The following is a 21,581-nucleotide window of genomic DNA, read 5'->3' as shown; positions in this document are numbered from 1 at the left end:
GATCCTTTCATCTTAGGTAAATCTCCCTTAACTGGAGATTCTGAAATAGGAATTTTTGAGATAGCACCTACTTTTAAAATAATCCGGATCTCTGATTTTCAGACTTTTTTCAGCAGTACGATTACTTAATCAAACCAAGTCATATGTTTAATTCCACTGTATAAAAAAGACAGCTGAGGGGAGAATTGTATAGGATGAAGGGGGCAGGGGCCAGATCAGGTAGGGCCTTATGGGAAATGGTAAGAAATTTAGATTTTATTCCAAGTGTGATGAGAAGTCTTTAGAGGGTTTTGGTCAGGGAGTATTGTGATGTTGATTGTATTTTTTTGAAAACCATTTTGGATAAAAATAACACCTGGAAAAAAATAACCACCAGCTTATATTGGAGTAAGAGTGAAGACAAGGAGTCCTGTTAGCATCTATCACAACAGTTTGGGATCGGAATGAGGGTGGTTTGAAGTAGGGTCGTGCCAGGGGGACAGATGTAGGGTTGCCAGCTTTTCCAGGGTTTGGAAAGAGAGGAGACGTGTGAGATGGTAGTTAGGTAAGTGGGAAAGTGAATGTTCTAGGGAAGTACCATACAATTGCCCACTACATTAAATGCCCACTTGGGGTTCATGGTTATGAAATGGAAGTGAACCCACTCGCATGACTGTGCGTTTTTCTCCAGCTTCATTCAGCTGCAAGGATGCTGGTGCAGAGCGGGCAGGAATTGGATTACACAGGGTTGTGGCTTTGCCAAGTGCTCATAACACACATTGAGAAAACAGAGCAGCTGTGGGATGGGAACTGAGAGTACGCACAAGGGAGTGGTTCCCATGGATGACCTTGGAGTGTGTGCTGTGGAAAAAGGGGAGAGAACATCAAGGCAGTGGTGCAGAGCTGCACAGGAGCACCAGAAGGATTGGACTGGAGATGCTTGCGTGGCCGAAGGGTTGCTGAGTGCTTGTACCAGAGGGAGTAAACTACAGAGCCAGGGTAGTGCCCGAGTGGGCAGTGCATGGGATTGGCGTGAAGAGGCTTATAAGGGTGACAGGGTCTAGAATGTGACCACAGGGGTAAATGTCTAAGGGGGGGTGGACACAGTGAGATTTGAGTCACTCACTCCTGGGTATCTCCAAAACTCTGTTGGTGGCTCTATTGTAGCACTTTTTATTTTATATTGTGATTTTTGGTTTATATGCCACCTCCCTCTTCTAGAGCCCTGAGGGTAAAATCTGTTGTGTGTAATCTGATGTCCTTAGTGCCTAGCTTCATTCAGCTGCAAGGATGCTGGTGCAGAGCGGGCAGGAATTGGATTACACAGGGTTGTGGCTTTGCCAAGTGCTCATAACACACATTGAGAAACAGTATGTGATACACAGTAGGTAATACGTTTGTTAGCCAACTGTTAAGAGAAACTTGGGATAACTAGGAAGGTTTAAACTTTGACTGGATATAATAATACTCAGCAACTATCAGGTATTTCTTAGGTGTGATAATGGTATTGTGCTCATATATATATAAAGAGTCCTTATGATTCAGAGAGACATGCCAAAATATCTAGAGATGAAAAGATACCTGGGATTTGCTTCCAGATCATCTACTGGGTATGTATGTGGGCAAGTGGTGGGGATATAGATGGAAAAGGTTGACCATGGGTTGAAAAATGTTGGAATTGGGTTATGGGTACATTGGGCTTATCATGCTATTCTCTATGTTTACCTAGGTTCAGAATTTTCCAACATGAAGAGTCTTTTAAAAGTTCCTGGAAAAAATATATAGTATTTGTTAAATTATTAAGTAAATGAGTGGAAGGATAAAATTTGATCTCATTGACATTGTACGCTTTCCACATACATATCTTCTAAAAGCAGCTCTCATAACCTACTTTTTAAAGCCTCTTTTATTAAGGAATTTGTGTTTGCCGGCAATTCATACCAGGCATGGTGGCTCGTACCTGTAATCCCAGCACTTTGGGAGGCCCAAGAAGGAGGATTGCTTGAGTTCTAGACCAGCCCAGGCAACATGGTGAAACCCTGTCTCTACAAAAAATTAAAATTAGCTGGGCGTGGTGGTACATGCCTGTAGTCCCAGCTACTTGGGACACTGAGGTTAGAGGATCGCTTGAGCCCAGGTGGTTGAGGCCGCAGTAAGCCATGATTACATCACTGCACTCCAGCCTGGGTAGCAGAGTAAGACCTAGTCTCAAAAAAATAATTAATTAATTAATTTAAAAAAATCCATTAAAGGGGATGTAAAATTTAATTGATGTTTACTAGGAATGTTATGAAACAATTGAATTAGAAATTTGTTCCGACCTCCCAGAGGCTTGTAGTAAAACGAGAAAGTTGTTTGAATTTGGCCACGTTTCTTAGAAGGAATATGACGCGAGGCCAGGGGAGTAAGAGAAATAATGGGAATCTTGTCTCAGATGACATCTCCTGGGAACACACTCGAAGGCTTAGCATGTTCTGTCCTGTCTGCCTTTCTCACATCATTTCAGAAGCAAAATATTGTCAGTGATTTGAATGTTTATAGCTCTTTTCTTCAGAATAATTGAAGACATATCTTTAAGCTGTAATAGAGGGGAAGGATGAGACATTCAGAAAGTGTATATTAGTAAAACAGTTGTTTCCATTGGAGAAAATCTGGGAAAGTAATAAGGTGAGAGGAATCATACTCTGGGGTTAGTAAGAATCATTTAGGTCACTACTTGTTATGGAATATTATGTAACCACGACGACCCGTAACCCAATCTCTTGTCCCTAGAACAAGAGGCAGAGGAAGGGGACGAGGCAAGAGGCGATTTGGTCCAGGTCGACGGCCAGGGCGTCCTCCAAAATTTATCCGCCTGGAAATCACCAGCGAAAATGGGGAAAAGAGTGACGATGGGACACAGGTACAGGGGGATGGGAAGGAGCCCTCCTTAGATGCTTGTGTGGAGGACTCGCCAGATCCCTGACAAGATCTAAGTACAAAGACCTTCCCAATGTTTGTAGACCTTTCCTATCAGAGCTTGCTGCCTGTTAATTAAAGCATGATTGGAGAATGCCAGAAAAGAATGTATTTTCAAGTGTTACCTACAACAAAAACCCAACTTTGCCGCTCTATAAAATTGACCAGAGTTAGTAGAGGTGGACTTTGTTTAATTAAACAATTAAAATTATTGATATTCCAGAAAAGTCAGATCACAGTCTTTTCCTTGTTAAGTGGTCTGGAACCTATCCTGCTTTTGCCTTCTGTGCATAGTTACCTAATTAACTTTCCCAGAGGGAGAATATTTTTTCTGAGTATTATGAATCTAGTCATTCCTAAATAAGCAGCAATTCTAAATCTGAGCCGACAGTCCCCCTGGCACTGATCTCTATTCCTGGTTATTTCAAATTTCAGGACTTGCTACATTTTCCCACAAAGGAGCAATTTGATGAGGCTGAACCAGCCACTCTGAATGGGCTGGATCAACCAGAACAGACCACTATCCCAATCCCTCAGCTGCCACAAGAAACCCAGTCTTCCCTGGAACATGAACCAGAAACTCACACCCTGCATTTGCAGCCGCAGCATGAAGAGAGCGTGGTGCCCACCCAGAGCACGCTGACAGCCGACGACATGCGCAGAGCCAAGCGCATCCGAGTAAGTGGGGAAAGCCGGCGGCTCCTTGCACCTGCCGGTGATCTTCCTCCCACTAGCAGCTCTCTGGTGGTTTTCCAACCTATTCACCGTCCACTCTGAAATCTTGCATCTAGCCCGTCACGTGCTCGATCCCATTATTTCGAAAGATCCCATTATTTCTCAATGTCTCAGTGCCCCATGGCAGGCTGGCATGGCTGGTCCTAGATTCAACCAATTTAGTAATGACACAGAGGCCTAGAGGTTGGCAGCTCCTGGACTAGCTCTCTGCATCCCTCAATTCACAGATTGGAAGTGGAGAAATAAGTACATTTAATTATAATAATCATTTATATTTTAAACCAGGCTAATTTGTGCCTAATCATAGCTCTCAAGTTAATTTTGGGTAACTAAATGTGCTTATCTACACCTTCCCAGGGGAGAATGGCAAATGTCATTACTCATCAATGTAAAGTGACCTGTGTCCAAGTTGATATGGCAGGTACAGTTCACACACCTGGGGATAGCTTGAGCCAAAGCTGTCAGTCGGAGAGAGTCAGTGCCTGAGCCACGTGACATGTCTGAGCCACGTGACTTGCGTCTTGGCCTCAGGCCATGCGGCTGCAGGGCTTTCCTGACTTGCAGTTCAGATGCGTTTTCTCTGATCTCACAAATAGCATTTGAGTCTGAGTTAGGAACTGCAGGGGATTCGGTGGAAAACAATATGGCTTTGTGGGATGATAAGTGTCTGTGCTGATAAAAACCAATGACTTAAAACCCATGTTTGTGGCAGCTGAGTGCATAAAGACTTACTGGTACTTTCCAGTAGATGAAAGAGACATTTTGTGTAACTTCCTAGGCTGTATAATTTCTACATGCATGATTGTTTCAGTGTATGTTTCTTTTGGTCTTCTTATTTGCCTATAGGCTAGAAGGGACCTTGAAAAATAGTCTAGTCCGTGCCTTCATGTAAAAACACATTTAAACATTTGTAGTCAATGTAAAAACACATTTAAACATTTGATAGCTTTGAAGGGCTCTAAGAACTCTGAGGCTAAACAGCCTTTATGAGGGCCCTGTAATCAAAACATATAAAACTCTCAGCTCACTGTATATTATTTCACAAGAGTATATCAACATACAGAAATATAGGACAGCAAGGAAAAAAAGCTATGAATTAATGTCATCCCATCCGTCATTCCCCTTTAGTTCCTGATCTGCACTTCTTTCTCTTGCTCAGTTACTATGTTTTCTGCTCTGCCATTCTGATTTTTTTTACTAAGTCCAGAGAAATGCTTGCTAGATTTCTTTTTTTTTTTTTGGAAGGAAAAAAACCCGAAGCCCACACATGCAGTGAAGTTGTGGATGCACAAACACAGTCCAGCCGTAGTTGTACTTGCATTTTTGAATGAGCAGGGTTACTGGTTTTGGTACAAGGTTCCTTGTGGCAAAGCAAAAGCCATATGTATTTGGTTTTTGGAGGTCAGTCTTAGTTGAGCTATTTTGTTTTTTTTTTTTCTCTCACACATTCTAAAAAGCAGGGCTATGTATTTTTTCATCTTTTCTATCCAGATTGGTAATGACCAACTGAAGGGAAGTCTTCCAATCCAATTGGTAATGTAACTATTTTTCTCTCCTCTAATGCTGCCTGCTCAGTTGGAGCTGCAGGTAGGTTTGTTTCCTGTGTTTCACATAACAGAATGTTACTTAAGTGTTTGCCTGACCTGCTGTTCTTTGCAACCTGTACTTACTAAATCCTGGTGGAAACCACAATTTGGTTGCTACAGTAAATGCAAATTAATGAAATAATGATAATTTAATTGTAAATAGATCAATGAATAAATTGTGGGCTGCAGGTTCCTCATATACAAAATGAAGGGTAGGACTAAGTGATCTCCAAGGTCCCTTCCAGCGCTAAAACCATTGGAATAACTTCTGTTGAGTTCTAACTGTCTATTTGGCACTGTGCTGGGTACACAATAGAATTTTCACTTGAGCTTGCAGTCTAAGTAGGAAATCAGTACTAATGTAGGGGAGTTTACGGTTAGGTGTTAAATGTGAAAGTATAACTTGGAAGAGTGAAAAGTCGAAGTAAAATAGAGGAGTCGGGATAATTCCTGGCTGAGGTGAGACTTAGACCAGCCCTTGAAAGAGAGAGAGGAGGAAGGTAGACTGTTTCAAAGAATGATAGCTTTAGGATCACAGGCCCAGACACAGGAGGTTCTTGCTGTGGTTCGGACAGTGCAGACATGAGCCTGGCCCTAGCAAGGGTGCACTGGAAGGACAGTGCAGAGTGAGCTGAGTTGGGCAGGGATGGCCAACCAAAGGCTTTGAAAGTGGGCAGACAATTGTCCAAAGGAAAGTTGTTTAAAAGACCCCAAAACTGCCAGGCATGGTGGCTCACGCCTATAATCTCAGCACTTTGGGAAGCTGAGGCAGGTGGATTGCTTGAGCCCAGGAGTTTGAGACCAACCTGGGCAACGTGGTGAAACCCTGTCTCTACTAAAAAAAAAAAAATACAAAAAATAGCTGGACACGGTGGCACGCACCTGTAGTCTCAGCTACTCGGGAGGCTGAGATGAGAGAATCCTCTGAGCCTGGGAAGTTGAGGCTGCAGGGAGCTGTGATCGTGCCACTGCACTCCAGCCTGAGTGATGGAGTGAGACCCTGTCTCAAAAAAAAAAAGCCCCCCAAACCCCAAATCAACAAATATGATTGTTTGATTTCCTTTTTGTGTCAGGATTAAATTAGTATGAAAATTGATTAATAATTTAGGTTCTTTTAGCTATTAATATCAAACTTTAGAAGCATTTTAGTCAGGCATGGTGGCATATACTTATAAGTCTCAGCTACCCTGGAGGCTGAGGTGGGAGGAGTGCTTGAGTCCAGGAGGTCAAGGCTGCGGTTAGCTATGATCATGCCACAGCACTCCAGACTGGGTGATGGAGCAAGACTCCATCTCTAAAAAACAAACCAAAAAACCCCCTAAACTTTAGAAACATTTTATAATCTTTGTCTACAAATAATCCGTTGTCTCAGAATTCACTGCAATGTGAGTTGAATCCCAAATCACAGAGTTTAGCAACAATACGATTTTGGTATCCCTAGAGTAGCTGATATATATTTATAGTGTGGTGGATTGCCTGATGAACTCAGGAAGCAGAAGAACTAGAGTGGATCTATGTGCTCTTTCCAACATTTTTCATGATTTCTTCTAGAAATGTGTACGGGCTGTGGCTCTGAGCTACAGAAGACACCTTAGAACAGAAATGGCCTGCAAATGGGTCAAGGGATGGGAACAGTTTCAGCATTTTTACGACCTTGTAACGATTCTATTAGTATCATTAGATCAGAGAAATATAATCTACTTGAGTATAGACAATGTTCAGGGCTCCATGGAAATTGAAAAGATGATAAGGTTTGTCAATAGAGCCAAGAAAGTGGAGCCAGGTGGTGGCTCAGTTTAAATCAAGTGTCTGAAGGTACTCGCGCTAATCAGAAATGACAGAAGACCGATTAGCATAATGGATCAAAACAAAACTGAGTTCTGGATTTGGCACCTGAGGAGAAATGGCATCCTCAGCGGGACCACAATCAATGTGCATTGTGTCTGTTCTTGGACACTTCAGTGAACGTAGATAAAGGAAAAGATTCCTACATGGCAAAAGTGCTCTAAATCTTGTACCTTTGAACCTCAGAATAGTATTGGTTCATCTGCAGTATTTCTGTAAAGTTTTGAAAGTAGACAAAATAGTAAAGCTTTTATGTAAAATTAGGATCCAGATGGAGTAAAAAGATGAGGTGGCTGCTGAACTGTGCACAGATGTGAAAGCAAGCCCTGCGGCTGATTTGAGAACAAAACTATGCTTTTTTTTTTTTTTGAGACAGAGTCCACTGCAACCTCCACCTCCCAGGTTCAAGTGATTCTCCTGCTTCAGCCTCCCAAGCAGCTGGGTTTACAGCCCTGGGGTTACAGGTGACTGCTAACACGCCTGGCTAATTTTTGAATTTTTGGTAGAGACAGGGTTTTACCACGTTGGCCAGGCTGGTCTCAAGCTCCCGACCTCAGGTGATCTGTCCGCCTCGGCCTCCGGAAATGCTGGGATTACAGGCGTGGGCCACCGTGCCCAGCCAAGAAAGACCTATTCTTAAAAATCTCTGCAGATGCTATAGAAAAATCCTTGAAATCATTTTTTTTAGTTTCATATGAAATATATTTCACTGATTCTCAAACTACTTTTGAAGACTTCCTATAAGCTAAGCAGCTTATTAAGGAATCTGGATATAAAGGAGAATAAAGTATGACACATCCCCTGAGGCAGCCCCATGAGCTGAAGAAGACAACAGAATTGCTGTTTATCTACTCAACATAAGTGATTAGGTAGCAGCTTAAAAATCTTTCTCCTAGCCCTGTTAGGGAAGCCCTGAGAAGGAAATTTCGTGTTACATAGTAATTATGTCTAGAAATTTCACTGAATCAAAAGTATTTTGTTTTCCTCACATGATGATTTCACATTAAATTTAGTTTAAAAGTTGATGCTTACAAGTAATTTGAAGTTAAGAGTGTAAGCATTGTTCACTGCACTTTCTTCATTACACAAATCGCACTAAGATCTCCATTAATCCTTCAATTACTGTTCGTTTATAGCTACATAGGCTCAGCCATTCACAGACATACTTGAAAGATTCCCCCACCCCCCACCCCTGCCTTGTAGCAATCTAGAGCGTTCCCTCAGTGTTTTGAGGAACTCATGAATGAATCTTCATTATAAGCGTAACTGAAAGATTGATTGATTCTGCATTCTCCGTGTGAGAGATGATTTTGTCGATCTGCTCTCAGCAGAGCATGAGTAGTTTTCCCAGTAGTGGTGGTGATGGGTTTGCACCGAGTACCCATGCTCTCCCACTTGGGTTCCCTATAACAACTGCATGAATTTACAAGATGGCTAATCAGCATTACAAGTGCAATCTGTGCCTGAAAACAAACAGCAGAATTGCCTGGTCTAGGCAGGGAACAGTGTGATGAGCTTAACTTTGTTAGCATGGCATTCTAACCAGTAGAACTAACTAGCTATGCTGGGACCTTATCTTCTGTTTTCTAAGTAGAAAGTGATGAAATGCTTATATTCCATTTATGACGTGTGCTCATGTCTCATTCACATAAATCTGAATCCTTTTCAGTTCTTTTTCTTGAATTGAGATCTATAATTCTCATGGCATAAAATTTACCCTTTGAAGTGGTTTTTAGAATATTCTGAAGTTGTGCAATCTTCACCACTCTCTAATTCCAGAACACTTTCATCACCCCCAAAAGAAACCTGGTATCTATCACCCCCAAAAGATGCCTGGTATCCATTTCCTTCTCTACCCTGCCACTGGCAAGGACTACCCTTCAATTCTTTTTATTGTCTTTTTTTTCCCCTAAACGTTTTAATCAAGCTTCAAATTCTTTTTCTCATGGATTTCAACAAGTAACATTTGGCTGACTTGCTCCAGCCTGATTCCTGCATGTGTGACTTACCCTAAGTCTTTTCCTCCAAATCTTCCATTTTTATCCTGTTCCAGTGTGGGATTTGTTTTATTATACAAGTCTTCTATTGGGAACACTTTTTTTGTGTTACTTAAACCCTTTCAAAAGAAAACCCACATACATAGATGTAAAACAAAACACAAAAACGTTTCGTCTTTTCAAGATGAACTTCTTTGAGGATGGCTTCATTTTCAGTGTCTTCACCAGAAAAATCTTTCAACTGTGTGTGTCCTAGAGTTGAACTTCTATGGGAAGTCTGTGATTGCAGAGATCATCCTCTCTTTCTCTGTAAAAGTGTGATCCAGTTGCACTCTTAATTTCATCACTAAATGATCACATTTGTGTATGTCTTTCAGAATGCAGCTCTTCAGCATCTGTTTATTCGGAAGTCCTTCCGGCCTTTTAAATGCTTGCAGTGTGGGAAGGCCTTCCGGGAAAAGGACAAACTGGACCAGCACTTGCGCTTCCATGGGCGGGAGGGGAACTGCCCACTGACCTGTGACCTCTGTAACAAGGGCTTCATCAGCAGCGCATCCTTGGAGAGCCACATGAAGCTCCACTCAGACCAGAAGACTTACTCTTGCATTTTTTGCCCAGAATCCTTTGACCGCCTTGATTTGTTGAAAGATCATGTGGCCATTCATATCAATGATGGCTACTTCACCTGCCCAACTTGTAAGAAACGGTTCCCAGATTTTATCCAGGTGAGTGTCTACTACTGAGATTCCTGTCTGCTTCCTTCTTTTGGTAAAAGAAACTTCGATTTTTGGAAAACCGAGACTGCCTAGCACCTGCATTTTCATCCCTTCTTTGAAACAACTTTACAATTGAGAACAATATTTCTTCAATCAAACTACTTTTATAAACAAAAGATTATTATGACCCTTAATTGTCCAGATCAGACATTGACATTAAAGTGTTTCAGTTATATTACAAGTAATAAACACCCAGATCTGTTATAATTTTTAAAAAATCTTTCATAATCCATGTCAATATCTATTGCTTATAAAATATACAGAGCCTGTAGAAGACATACTCCCATTTCTGAGGGGCTGGGAACATCCCTACTACTACTGTGGTTTCCTGCTTGCTTTAACCAAGGCCATGCGTTTTGGAAGGAAACAAAGAGAAAGTTGGTATATAATATACTTTTGTATCAAGAACCCACCGCCTCCTCCCCTGTAGTGTATTCTTTGTTGGAGCAAAATGGGTGAAGATAAATTTCAGAATACTCATGATTTCATTTGGACTTTACATGATAAGATTTTCCTATGCCTGTCAGTGAATAATGAAACATTTTCTAAAAATACACCTTTTCAATTACCAAAGGAAAAGAAGACGAGGATTTACTTTTAGTTCTGCTAGTGTTGAGAGTCTTGGAGATTTTCTCACTTCACACAAACTAGTAGAAAGGTTGCTTTAAGGCATAATTTAATGGCAAAAGAAACTCCAAAAATAATGAAGCAAACTGTCTTATAGGAATAGTTTGATAGGACTCACTACTTAGCTTCCTTCGTCAGCTCTTCTTCATTGGATATATGTGGCTAAGAGAGTTCAGAAGCCCTATTCCTTTATTTGTCTAAAAGTAAGGGAAGTAAGTCCCAGTTGAGAAATGGCGCCAGCGTCATGTTGCTCTCATAAACCGGTAATGTCTTCTGTATCCACTCATTCATGTCTTTAATTCTTCAGAACTTGATTTTATAAGAAGATGTAAAAGCATCAAAAGGGGCTAAATTGCTTTTATGCAGATTAAAGCTGGAGAAAAGTAAGGAAGAACTGGTTTTTGTCTTCCTGTAGATCCTTTTTAGCAAGATTCATTTAAACCCAAGGAACTTTTACTTTTTATCTTTAAAAAATGGGCTCCAAGCAAGCACTCTCCCTCCTCTCTCTCTCTCATGTTTCAAGTTGTCGGGGAGGTTAGGATTTCTAAGGCTTTCTGGATACTTGTTTTGTTTCTTTGTGACAGGGACAGTATGTGTTATTGAGGCCAATTATCACATCTGATTGGATTCCTCGGCGGGGGTTGATGAAAACCCATGGTAATGCATTTGGCTCCCTCTAGCGTTCACAAGCTGCCTTTGGTCATTTCCTTTGGTGCCTGTGTCCCCTGAGTTTTCCCATGGTTTTTACTGCCAGGTGAAAAAACACGTGCGCAGCTTCCACTCAGAAAAGATCTACCAGTGCACAGAGTGTGACAAGGCCTTCTGTCGCCCCGATAAACTGCGACTCCACATGCTCCGGCATTCAGACCGCAAAGACTTCCTGTGTTCCACCTGTGGGAAGCAATTTAAGGTATGACACCAAGACACAGCCCAAGGTGGTTCTCGTGGCCACTGGAATTATAGCAAGCTGAGGGTAAATGCCTGTTCAGTTCATCAGTTTTTCACCCACTTCTGATGAACTGGACCTGAGATGCACTTTGGGCCTTGTGTTTGACTTAGTTATAAAATTAAGGGGGTAAACTTACTGTCTCAAAATAGTTAATTCAAATCCCCAAACAAGTAGAGTGAAAATGCATCTCCTAAAAGAATCCAAATGTATAATGACAAGTATAACTAAATTGCTATTGAGATTTCCTGACAGACCAATACCTTTACTTAACGTTCAGGTCAAGAGGTTTTTGTTGAGCACTGATTAAGTACAAGAGCCAGTAATTGAGCCTCGCAGGCAGCAGGACTCTCATCTAACACAGGTGGGAAATCCGAAGAGTGCTGAGAAGGCTTAGACTGCTTTGGAGAATGTTAATGACCTCAAAGATTAAAGTAGAACATTATAAGTGTCGGTAACCTACCTGGAACTTAGAAGAAGCCAAGCAAAACCCTGCAGGGGACCCAGAAATAAAAGTTAAATAAATAAATGTAAAAACAATGAAAGATGCTTCATTGGGAAATCAGGTGATTCTGCAAAACTGTCATCGGAAGATATTCTACTGAATATGATTGTAGGCCACACTCTCATAGAAACTGGAAAAGAATCAGAAATGGATTCAGGAGAGGAAAGCTAAGGGTATATTTGTAACAGATGCAAAGAAATTAAAGAGAAATAGAATTTTCAAAGCTTGTTTTATGGTAGTGTGTTATAAAATATAATCTAATGCCTTTTAATATATAGTAGCACAATTTAGAATTGTGTAGCGAACTCCAATGTGAAAAGTATAAATAGGTCTGGGATTTTTCTGTTTTTTTTAAAAAAATCATATCTAAAAGGATTCCTGTTTTGTGATACTGTTTGGCCATCCATCCATCCCATCCAGCCAATGTTTTTTGATTTTTCATTTTGTGCCAGATACCATATTTTAACACCTTGGAATATTTCTTTAAAATTTCTTTTCTTGCTTTCATTTTCTCTTTTACTTTGACCCAGCATATTCAACACAGTTCAGTCAGGGAAGCAAAGCCGCTGTGAGTGTCACAGAAGATTTTCTTATAGGACTGAGAACTGAATTATAGGAGAAGATGGAGAAGTGGGGGTCAAAGGGAGAAGCTGGGAGGTCGGAAGTCAGCAGTATGCCCACAGAAGCACTGGTCTGGGTGGTCCAATGGGAACTTACCTGGGAATCTAGGAACCAGGCCCTTCCACCTGCGGTGGGGGCCGGGAAGGAGAGCTGGTACGGTCTGTGGAAGACTGTGTCGCTGCATCTGGTGGCAGATATGGAGCTGGCCAGCAGGGCTGCCAGTCAGGAAGACATCTGTGGCTGGGTGGGAAAGAGAGGATAAGTAGGGACCCACAGGTACCTCTGTGTGACACTGTCTAGAGCAGCATGGAGCTGCTTCCTTTCCACCTTCCAGGCTGGTATGAGTTTCTGTTTGGCTAACCCAACTCAGAACCATGCTGGGAAGGAGACTCCCTTCAAATGTAGTTCCCCTTAGCCAAGTTGACCCAGCACAAAACCACTACCACCTACCTTCCTGGCATATTTTCAAACTAGAATCAGAGTAATTTTTCTGGAGAACAGCTCTGATGTCATGTCCTTTCTGAAAAACTCTTTAATAGCTCTTCATGCAGATAAATCCCGAAGTTCTTGTTACTTCTAAGATGCTACAAGATCTGGCTCCTGCCAGCCTCTCTGGTTCCCGCCTCCCTGTGCACTCAGGGTGACCTGAACTCCATAGCTTTACCCAAGTGTGGCGTACTCTCTCTTCTTGGGCCTTTGTTTGCACTTGCTCTCACTCCTCGTCCTGACTTGAAACGCACTTTCAAACTATCATATTCCTTTACCTGGCTAATGTCACTTCATATGGGGCATTTTCTGATCCCTGGATTAAGTGCTGCTTCTCCCATGAATTCCCACAGGGCCTTTTGCTGGTGACCCTGTCGTAGCATTTGTGTATTGCATTTGCCTGTCCTGCTAAGTGTAAGCTCCATGAGGGCAGCATTGAAGTCAAGGTGGGACCTTCTGACTTTAGGGAGTTCACACTAGAATAGAGAAAAGAATAAAGTGGCCAGGCGCGGTGGCTCACCCCTATAATCCCAGCACTTTGGGAGGCTGAGGCAGGCAGATCACCTGAGGTCAGGAGTTTGAGACCAGCCTGACCAACATGGAGAAACCCCATCTCTACTAAAAATATAAAAGTAGCCGGTCGCGGTGGCACATGACTGTTATCCCAGCTACTCAGGAGGCTGAGGCAGGAGAAAAACTTGAACCTGGGAGGCGGAGGCTGCGGTGAGTTGAGATCGTGCGATTGTACCCCAGCCTGGGCAACAGAGTGAGACTCCATCTCAACAATGCCGTGAGAGGGATTCACTGATTTGGGGTATAGGGGAGACCTCATGGATACGGTGACACTTGAATCCACTCATGGGTAGGAAAGACTTTGCCAGCTGGGGAAAGGGAGAGGTGAGGAGTGACGGAAGGATATCGGAGGGATATCGGCATCTCAAGCAGAGGGAGCAGCAGGGAGTAACAATGCCACGTTCAGGAGATGGGGAGAAGGGGAGTGATGGAGGGTGTGGCAAGAGGAAGCCAGGGAAGCAGGTTAAACTAGCGCGCTGTGCTAAGTCATCAGACTTACCAGGAAGTGAGCCCTAAGTGTTTCAGAGCTGGGCTAATTCAGGTGGAGGCAGTGGGTGTGGAGAAGACGGGCTGTGTTCAAGACAGGCGTCATGGGAAGCTGACCAGACCTTGCACTTGGATGAAAGGCGGAAGGGTAGACAACGAGGAATGGAGATTTGCAGCTTGAGAGGCTAGATGTTTAGGAGCACCACTGATATGAAAAAGCACGACTTAGGCAGAAGGAGTGGGGGCAGATAGCGGATTTGGTTTGGGGGATGTTAGGATGGAAAGGCCTCATGGAGATTTGGCATCCAACAAATGTGTGCCTGTCACGATGTGCATAGCATGGTGTGGTATTTGTGTTAGGCTTTGAAATTTACGTGATGATTCGGTTAAGGTAAATTGGTTGTTTAAAGGGAATAGACAGGGGAACTAGTAAACATTGATGCTTAGGAAAAAGTGGGAATGCGAGAGGAGTTGGAGGAAGAGGAAAAGAAAAAATAGCGGCAGTGCAGCAGTGCGTTGTCATCGTATTACACTAAAGAAAAATACCATCATTTAGGGCAGTGTCCTTAATTCAAATCCTACTGCAGCCTACAAAGCTCTGAACATTCCCTCCTGGGCTTTCCAGAAATGAAGGCGGGTGGGATAGGAAGAAAGAGCAGTTGGGTCATATGCATTGTAGCAGAAGAGGCAGGTGGGTGAGGGAGGTCCGGCAGTGGAGCTGGGCCCTTAGCCTGCTCCCCGATACTTGGTAGGCACTCAAGGAATATTTGTTGAGTAAGTGTGCTGGAAAATGAAGTCCTTAAAAACGTCCCTGTACCAAAAGGTGGGAAGAACTGGTTTGTAGAAAGGCTCAGAGTCTCTACAGGACTAATAACAATTCATTCATGTGTCCCAGAGCAGAGAGCCTCACTGGATCAGGGAGCTGGCACTTTGTTTGTATTCAGGATGGGCTCTGCCTAATTCTCTCCATGGACTCACATCAGCATGTGTCACTAAATAGTGAAACCGGGAGCTGAGCCCTGGGCCCCATGCTCCATCATAATGAACAATGGATTTGTTTACTTGAACTTCTAATTCTGTAAGGTGAGAAGTTCTAAATCCATAAGATAGAGATTCTCACTTAAATTCTTTTGGGATTTAGAAAAATATAATGTTTGCTGAAATGTGTGGGAATTGAGTATACGCTGGTTTTTTTTTTTTTGTTTTTTTTTTTGAGAGAGTCTTGCTCTGTTGCCCAGGCTAGAGTGCAGTGGCGCAGTCTCAGCTCAGTGCAACCTCCGCCTCCTGGGTTCAAGTGATTCTCCTGCCTCAGCTTCCTGAGTAGCTGGGAGTACGTGCGCCACCACACCCAGCTAATTTTGTATTTTTTGTAGAGACAGGATTTCACCGTGTTGGCCAGGCTGGTCTCAAACTCCTGACATGAGGCGATCCGCCCGCATCAGCCTCCCAAAGTGCTAGGATTACAGGCATGAGCCACTGCACCCGGCCTACGCATGGCTTCTAAAATCTAGTATTACCTATTATCAATTTGTCTTCTTTTATACCAGGCTTATTCCATGTTCTCTTTAATTCTTTAATGCATGGTCTTTATTCTCAAAAGTCGGTATGTATCTTTCCTATTTACTGGTCATTTTAAACCAAGGTTCATTGGAATGCACATATTTGCTAGTGAACAGAGTAACTCCCAGGCACTTTTAACACGTCTTTCAATGTCCTAGTGTTCCAGCAACTCAAATGTCTCTTGGAGGCTTGTGGCTACTGCTAATTTGTATTGATTTTTACAATTATCCCTTCAATTAAAAATGTTCTACCACCATGTCTACCCTGTTTTCAAAAATTCTCTCCAAATAGCGAAAAGACAAACTACGGGAACACATGCAGAGGATGCATAACCCTGAGAGGGAGGCCAAGAAAGCCGACCGCATCAGCCGCTCCAAGACGTTCAAGCCCCGCATCACGTCCACAGACTACGACAGCTTCACGTTCAAGTGCCGCCTGTGCATGATGGGCTTCCGCCGGCGCGGCATGCTGGTCAGTGCCAAGTGGCCGCGGGTTCCTCTGTCTTCCCAGCACACCTCATTTCTGTCGATGATGGTGACTTTTGTGTTGTATTCTGTCCTAAGTCATATTGATCAATGGTTTTGTCAATGTCCGGAGAAGAAACAGAGGCAAACAATTCCCAGTTTGGAGTTCTGTCTTTTCTAGCCTCCCTTTGCCCTCTTGCTGCTTTTTGGGTCAATTCTTGCAAGAGGCTTTTTTTTTTTTTTTTAAATCACTTTTCCTTACTAGTTTTGTTTTTCTTTACCCATCTCAATCTCTGCTGTCACCTTATTTTATTTCCCTCTTTTGTGTCCCTGAATGTATTTTCTTGTGGGGTGTTTGCCTTCTCCCCAGCTGTTCCCTTTTATTTTATTTTATCTTATTTATTTATTTTTGAGATGGAGTTTCACTGTTGTTGCCCTGGCTGGAGTGAAATGGCGTGATCTCGGCTCACTGCAACCTCCCCCTCGCAGGTTCAAGTGATTCTCCTGCTTCAGCCTCCTGAGTAGCTGGGATTACAAGTGCCCACCACCATGCCTGGCTAATTTTTGTATTTCATGGTGAAACAAGGTTTCACCATGTTGGACAGGCTGGTCTCAAACTCCTGACCTCAGGTGATCCACCCTCCTCAGCCTCCCAGAATGCTGGGATTACAGGCGTCAGCCACTGCGCCCAGCCCCCAGCTGTTTACTTTTAATGTCGCTCCTTTCCAGATATCAAACAGCAGTAGAAGGAAGCTTTCCATCAAAGCAGGGTATGTGCATCTAGATTAGCTGAAGTATCAGGACAGCCAGTGCTCTGCTCTCAACTCATTTTGACCTTGTTACAGGTGCAGAATATATTTCTGCCAGGAGCTGGAAAGTCATAGAGCAATATTTAAAAATCAGAACCTTGGTCTGTATCTCATTCCATGTTCTTAGTAAGGCTAGGGCATTAAATAATGAAAGACAGGTTTGCATGAGGAGAACTCACCAAAGAAATTCATATCAGTGTAATTTTCCTTTTTCCAACAGTAGTTCTTTCAGCCAAAGACTGTTGATGGCTGAATTCACCACAGTGAGTTCACCTTCAGTTGTCTGGTGAATTATTAACTCCTGTTAACCCCGACTGTGAGTGCTTTGGTGTCAGATGGGGTCTGGTGATGCTGGTCCTGGCCAAATGCCTTATTGTTTTGGGGCATTGCTTCAGAGAATTTCAGCTTCTGGCGGTCATTATCAGAGGCATTTGTGTAGCTTCCGTTTGGTTAATGGGATCTCTTTTTCTCATTTGTTCTTTGTTTTCACTTTAGGTAAATCACTTGTCAAAGAGACACCCAGACATGAAGATAGAAGAGGTGCCAGAGTTAACTCTACCCATCATAAAACCCAATCGTGATTACTTTTGTCAGTATTGCGATAAGGTAAAAGGGAAATATTCGTGCTGGTGTGCCACTGGGGCTCCTGCTTAGAGCTGACTCGTCCGCATTTATAAATATATGCTATGATTTGTTTGTTGCTCTGACCAGATGGTTCCCTGTCTCTCCGTAGTCTCCATTCAGACAAGAAAGGACTACAAATGCAGCCTAATTTTAAGCCAATTTTTTTTTCTTAAGAAGTAGTTGACTTCATTTTTCTTACTGTCCCTTCTCTCTGTGATTTTTGTTACACAAGAAGAGGCTTATTACTGAGTGCCTAGTGTATGAATTAATTTCAAATTCCTAGGTTCTAAAGTGAGAGCATTTATCATATGACCTATAACATATATGGTACATTGGGGGTTTCTATAAGGTGGGGAGGGGTTGGGAAAGCTTCGTGGTGGAGTACTCTACTTGTACTCCATTATTTTTGTGTAGTTTCAGAAAAGACACAGAATATATATTTGTTGTTCCACCATAATATCCTTTCTTTCTTTTTGAGATGGAGTCTTGCTCTGTCACCCAGGCTGGAGTGCAGTGGCATGATCTCGGCTCACTGTAACCTCTGCCTCCTGGGTTCAAGCGATTCTCCTGCCTCAGCCTCCAGAGTAGCTGGGATTACAGGCGCCCGCCACCACGCTCAGCTAATTTTTGTATTTTTAGTAGAGATGGGGTTTCACCATGTTGGCCAGGAAGATCCGCCCTCAGGTGATCCGCCCACCTCGGCCTCCCAAAGTGCTGGGATTATAGGAATGAGCCACCACGCCTGGCCATCCTTTCCTTATATAATGTAGCTATATCAGCTTAAAAGTGAGAAACATTTTTTAACATAGATTCCCACTATAGATAGCAGTTGCTACTGACGTTGCCGTTTGGAAGAGTCTCTGGCTCCTGGTCTTCAGCTGCATACGTAGTATGAGAGCTTTCACAGGCAGCTCTCATATGAGGTGGATGGGCCTTGAAAACAATTACCTTCCTGTGTCTGTGTGTCATATCCAAATTTTAAACTTTAGGATAAAGGGTACTTTCACAGTTATTATCTTAGATTTATGGATTAAAGAAACCTGGCATATCTACATTATGTTCTTATTTTATTCTAATTTATGGTATATGCTTGTTGTCCTTCAATAGATCTGTTAATATACGTATTCATATATTTTATTTGGGTCTACTTCAATACTTTTCCTCAATGTCTTATAATGAAATTGTTAGTTTGCTTTAAGCAAGAAAGTGGAACCGTATACTGCTTTCATGGCAGGCACTTACATTCGCAGGTTTATAAAAGCGCCAGCAAGCGCAAAGCCCACATTCTGAAGAACCACCCAGGAGCAGAGCTCCCACCAAGCATCCGGAAGCTCCGGCCCGCTGGTCCCGGAGAGCCAGACCCCATGCTGAGCACACACACCCAGCTGACGGGCACCATTGCCACCCCTCCCGTCTGCTGTCCCCACTGCTCCAAGCAGTACAGCAGCAAGGTAGGGGCGGTCTCTGACTAAAGCCGAGGTCAAAACAGCCACGTAGGGAATCTCTTAAGGGAAGACGTCCTCTCATCCACATGGTCTGGGCGGCTCCTTCCGAGTTGACGGGGACTGAAAGAGCTGTTGTCCTAGTCACCGTAAACAGGGACCACAGCAGAGAATGGAAGGAGAATACTGTGGACCTCCCCCAGAATTCGTGCCATACTGCAGCCCAAGCAGCTGGCTGTTTGCCTTTTCCCTTGGCCTGCGGAGGGCCTCACGTTTGAATGTTCTGTGCTTGTGGTTGGTGAGTTCAGGCTTATGGAAGCACCGCATAGAGGGTTAAGCGGTGGCTTTACAGAGGAGGCGGTTTTGGCTGGGGGGATTGTGACTGTTGCTGCAGGTACTAGCTGGGGGGATTGTTGAGACCTTGCTGGTGGTGTGAGACCAGGTGGGGCTTTACTTCATTCCCACCCTCTTTCCTGCTTTCATAGCATTATGTTACCCCAGGAAGTACAGGCATAGAGTCGGTGTTGCTCTGACCTTTCTTTTTTTAAGACATAAGATAAAAGACTTTAGGAATCTTTGGAGGATTTACATATGAGAAAAATGGAAAATCACAAATTCTAATAATAATTCTTGTTTTTTGCCTTGCTTTTTCAGACCAAGATGGTCCAGCACATTCGAAAGAAGCATCCGGAGTTCGCCCAGCTCTCCAACACCATACACACACCACTGACGACAGCTGTGATCAGTGCCACCCCAGCGGTTTTAACTACAGACAGCGCCACCGGAGAGACTGTGGTGACGACGGACCTGCTCACCCAAGCAATGACAGAACTGTCCCAGACCTTGACAACAGACTACCGAACGCCACAAGGGGATTACCAGAGAATTCAGTACATCCCTGTGTCGCAGTCGGCGTCTGGCCTCCAGCAGCCTCAGCACATACAGCTTCAAGTGGTGCAAGTGGCCCCGGTACTGCGTGCCTCGGGTTTCCCTTTGCCTTATGAATGCCGTGTTGCCACTAGCACCTCATTCTCCGATCTGGGGCTGGGATCTATGTAATGTCCTTCTGCGTGGAAGTTCTGAGCCTTGGGCATTTTACAAATGCCCCTTCCCCTTTCAGGCTGATGAGGCCTCTGGCCTTAGCAGTGTAAGAGATTTCTGTCTGTGGTAGTCAGGAAATTTTAGGCTCCAGCATATACAAGCCTCCTGTGCTATGGCAGGACAGTAGCCACAGCACCTGTTTCTGATCCTCCTCTGAATCCTTATCGTTTACCATCCTGGTTGGCTGCTTCGTAATGAGCCAGTTTGATGAATCATGACCTGCATATCAAATGTCTTATATCAAAGAGAGGTTGTAAAGAATAATATTGATGGCTGGGTACAGTGGCTCACACCTGTAACCCGAGCACTTTGGGAGGCCAAGGTGGGCAGATCACTTGAGGTCAGGAGTTCAAGACCAGGCTGGCCAACATGGCAAAACCCCGTCTCTACTAAAAATACGAAAATTAGCCGGGTATGGTGGTGGATGCCTGTAATCCCAGCTACTCAGGAGGCTGGGGCAGGAGAAGTGCTTGAACCTGGGAGGCGGAGGTTGCAGTGAGCCGAGATCACACCATTGCACTCCAGTCTGGGCGACAGAGTGAGACTCCATCTCAAAAAAAAAAAAAAAGGAATAATGTTGATTGAATCTCTGCGTATCAGTCAGTGCCTTTGTAGTATAGAGGTATAACTGTGTTCCTTCTACCAGATAATGAATAACTCATTCTTATTGACTAAGGAACTAAATGAAAGTGATTCTCCCAGAACTATTGTTTCATTTAATTACACTGAGGAGAAGTGTCCCCAAGGCACAAATGAACAAACTTGTTGCTTTGAAATCATTTGGTCTCTGAAAATTTAAAACTAACATGGGAACAGGAGATTGGAAGTTGCCACTGTCATTGACTATTCTTTGTCTTGTTTTTCTTATGGAGGGTTTTTAACTTCAGACTTTGGAGAAACCTATATGAGTCCCTGAAGTTGCCTGTAAATTATGATGTATAGGTACACTTTTCTAGAAAAAGGGCCTGTACTTTAGCTACTTTTTCAAAGATGTTTATGATACATAAAAGGTTAAGAACCATGGTTGTAGTAGGTTAATGGTGACAAACTAAAAGCACATTCTCTTCTTTGATCTCTTTTAATTGATAAAGGGTAGATCATTAAATGTAACTGAAAGTTTTGATTCCTGACAACTTCTTTTTCAGCTTATTGTCAGGAACTATCTTTCCTCTCTCTCCTTCTCTTCCAGAATCTAATAACATTAGTGGCTTATGTGTTAGAAGCACATTTCTTTTTTTTTTTTTTTTTTTTGAGACGGAGTCTGGCTCTGTTGCCCGGGCTGGAGTGCAGTGGCCGGATCTTAGCTCACTGCAAGCTCCGCCTCCCGGGTTTACGCCTTTCTCCTGTCTCAGCCTCCCGAGTACCTGGAACTACAGGCGCCGCCACCTCGCCCGGCTAGTTTTTTGTATTTTTAGTAGAGACAGGGTTTCACCGTGTTAGCCAGGATGGTCTCGATCTCCT

At 43.3% G+C, this 21,581-nt stretch overlaps 1 protein-coding gene across 8 annotated transcripts in view; it reads left to right on the top strand.

The window, feature by feature from the left end:
• The window catches only part of PRDM10 (PR/SET domain 10), a 100,610-nt gene that overhangs the window by 65,745 nt on the left and 13,284 nt on the right, over positions 1-21,581 (top strand). For 6 of the 8 annotated variants that reach the window (XR_010581078.2, XR_010581076.2, XM_065529228.2 and 3 more), the window contains 8 exons: positions 2,752-2,881; positions 3,373-3,615; positions 9,478-9,825; positions 11,258-11,413; positions 15,972-16,151; positions 17,449-17,559; positions 18,828-19,028; positions 19,674-19,988. Coding sequence is in view for 6 of the 8 variants with exons in the window: in XM_065529228.2 (XP_065385300.1) it covers positions 2,752-2,881; positions 3,373-3,615; positions 9,478-9,825; positions 11,258-11,413; positions 15,972-16,151; positions 17,449-17,559; positions 18,828-19,028; positions 19,674-19,988 (1,684 nt within the window). In the remaining 2 variants the exon portion in view is untranslated. Of the gene's footprint in view, positions 1-2,751; positions 2,882-3,372; positions 3,616-5,163; positions 5,260-9,477; positions 9,826-11,257; positions 11,414-15,971; positions 16,152-17,448; positions 17,560-18,827; positions 19,029-19,673; positions 19,989-21,581 lie in introns of those variants that run through there. The other 2 variants (XM_074015641.1, XM_065529229.2) reach the window with 2 other exon arrangements.

The sequence above is a fragment of the Macaca fascicularis genome, chromosome 14 (assembly GCF_037993035.2).
Source record: "Macaca fascicularis isolate 582-1 chromosome 14, T2T-MFA8v1.1".
Taxonomy (NCBI): Eukaryota; Metazoa; Chordata; class Mammalia; order Primates; family Cercopithecidae; genus Macaca; species Macaca fascicularis.
The sequence above is the reverse complement of the archived record's forward strand: the minus strand, read 5'-3'. Positions and strand labels throughout refer to the sequence as shown.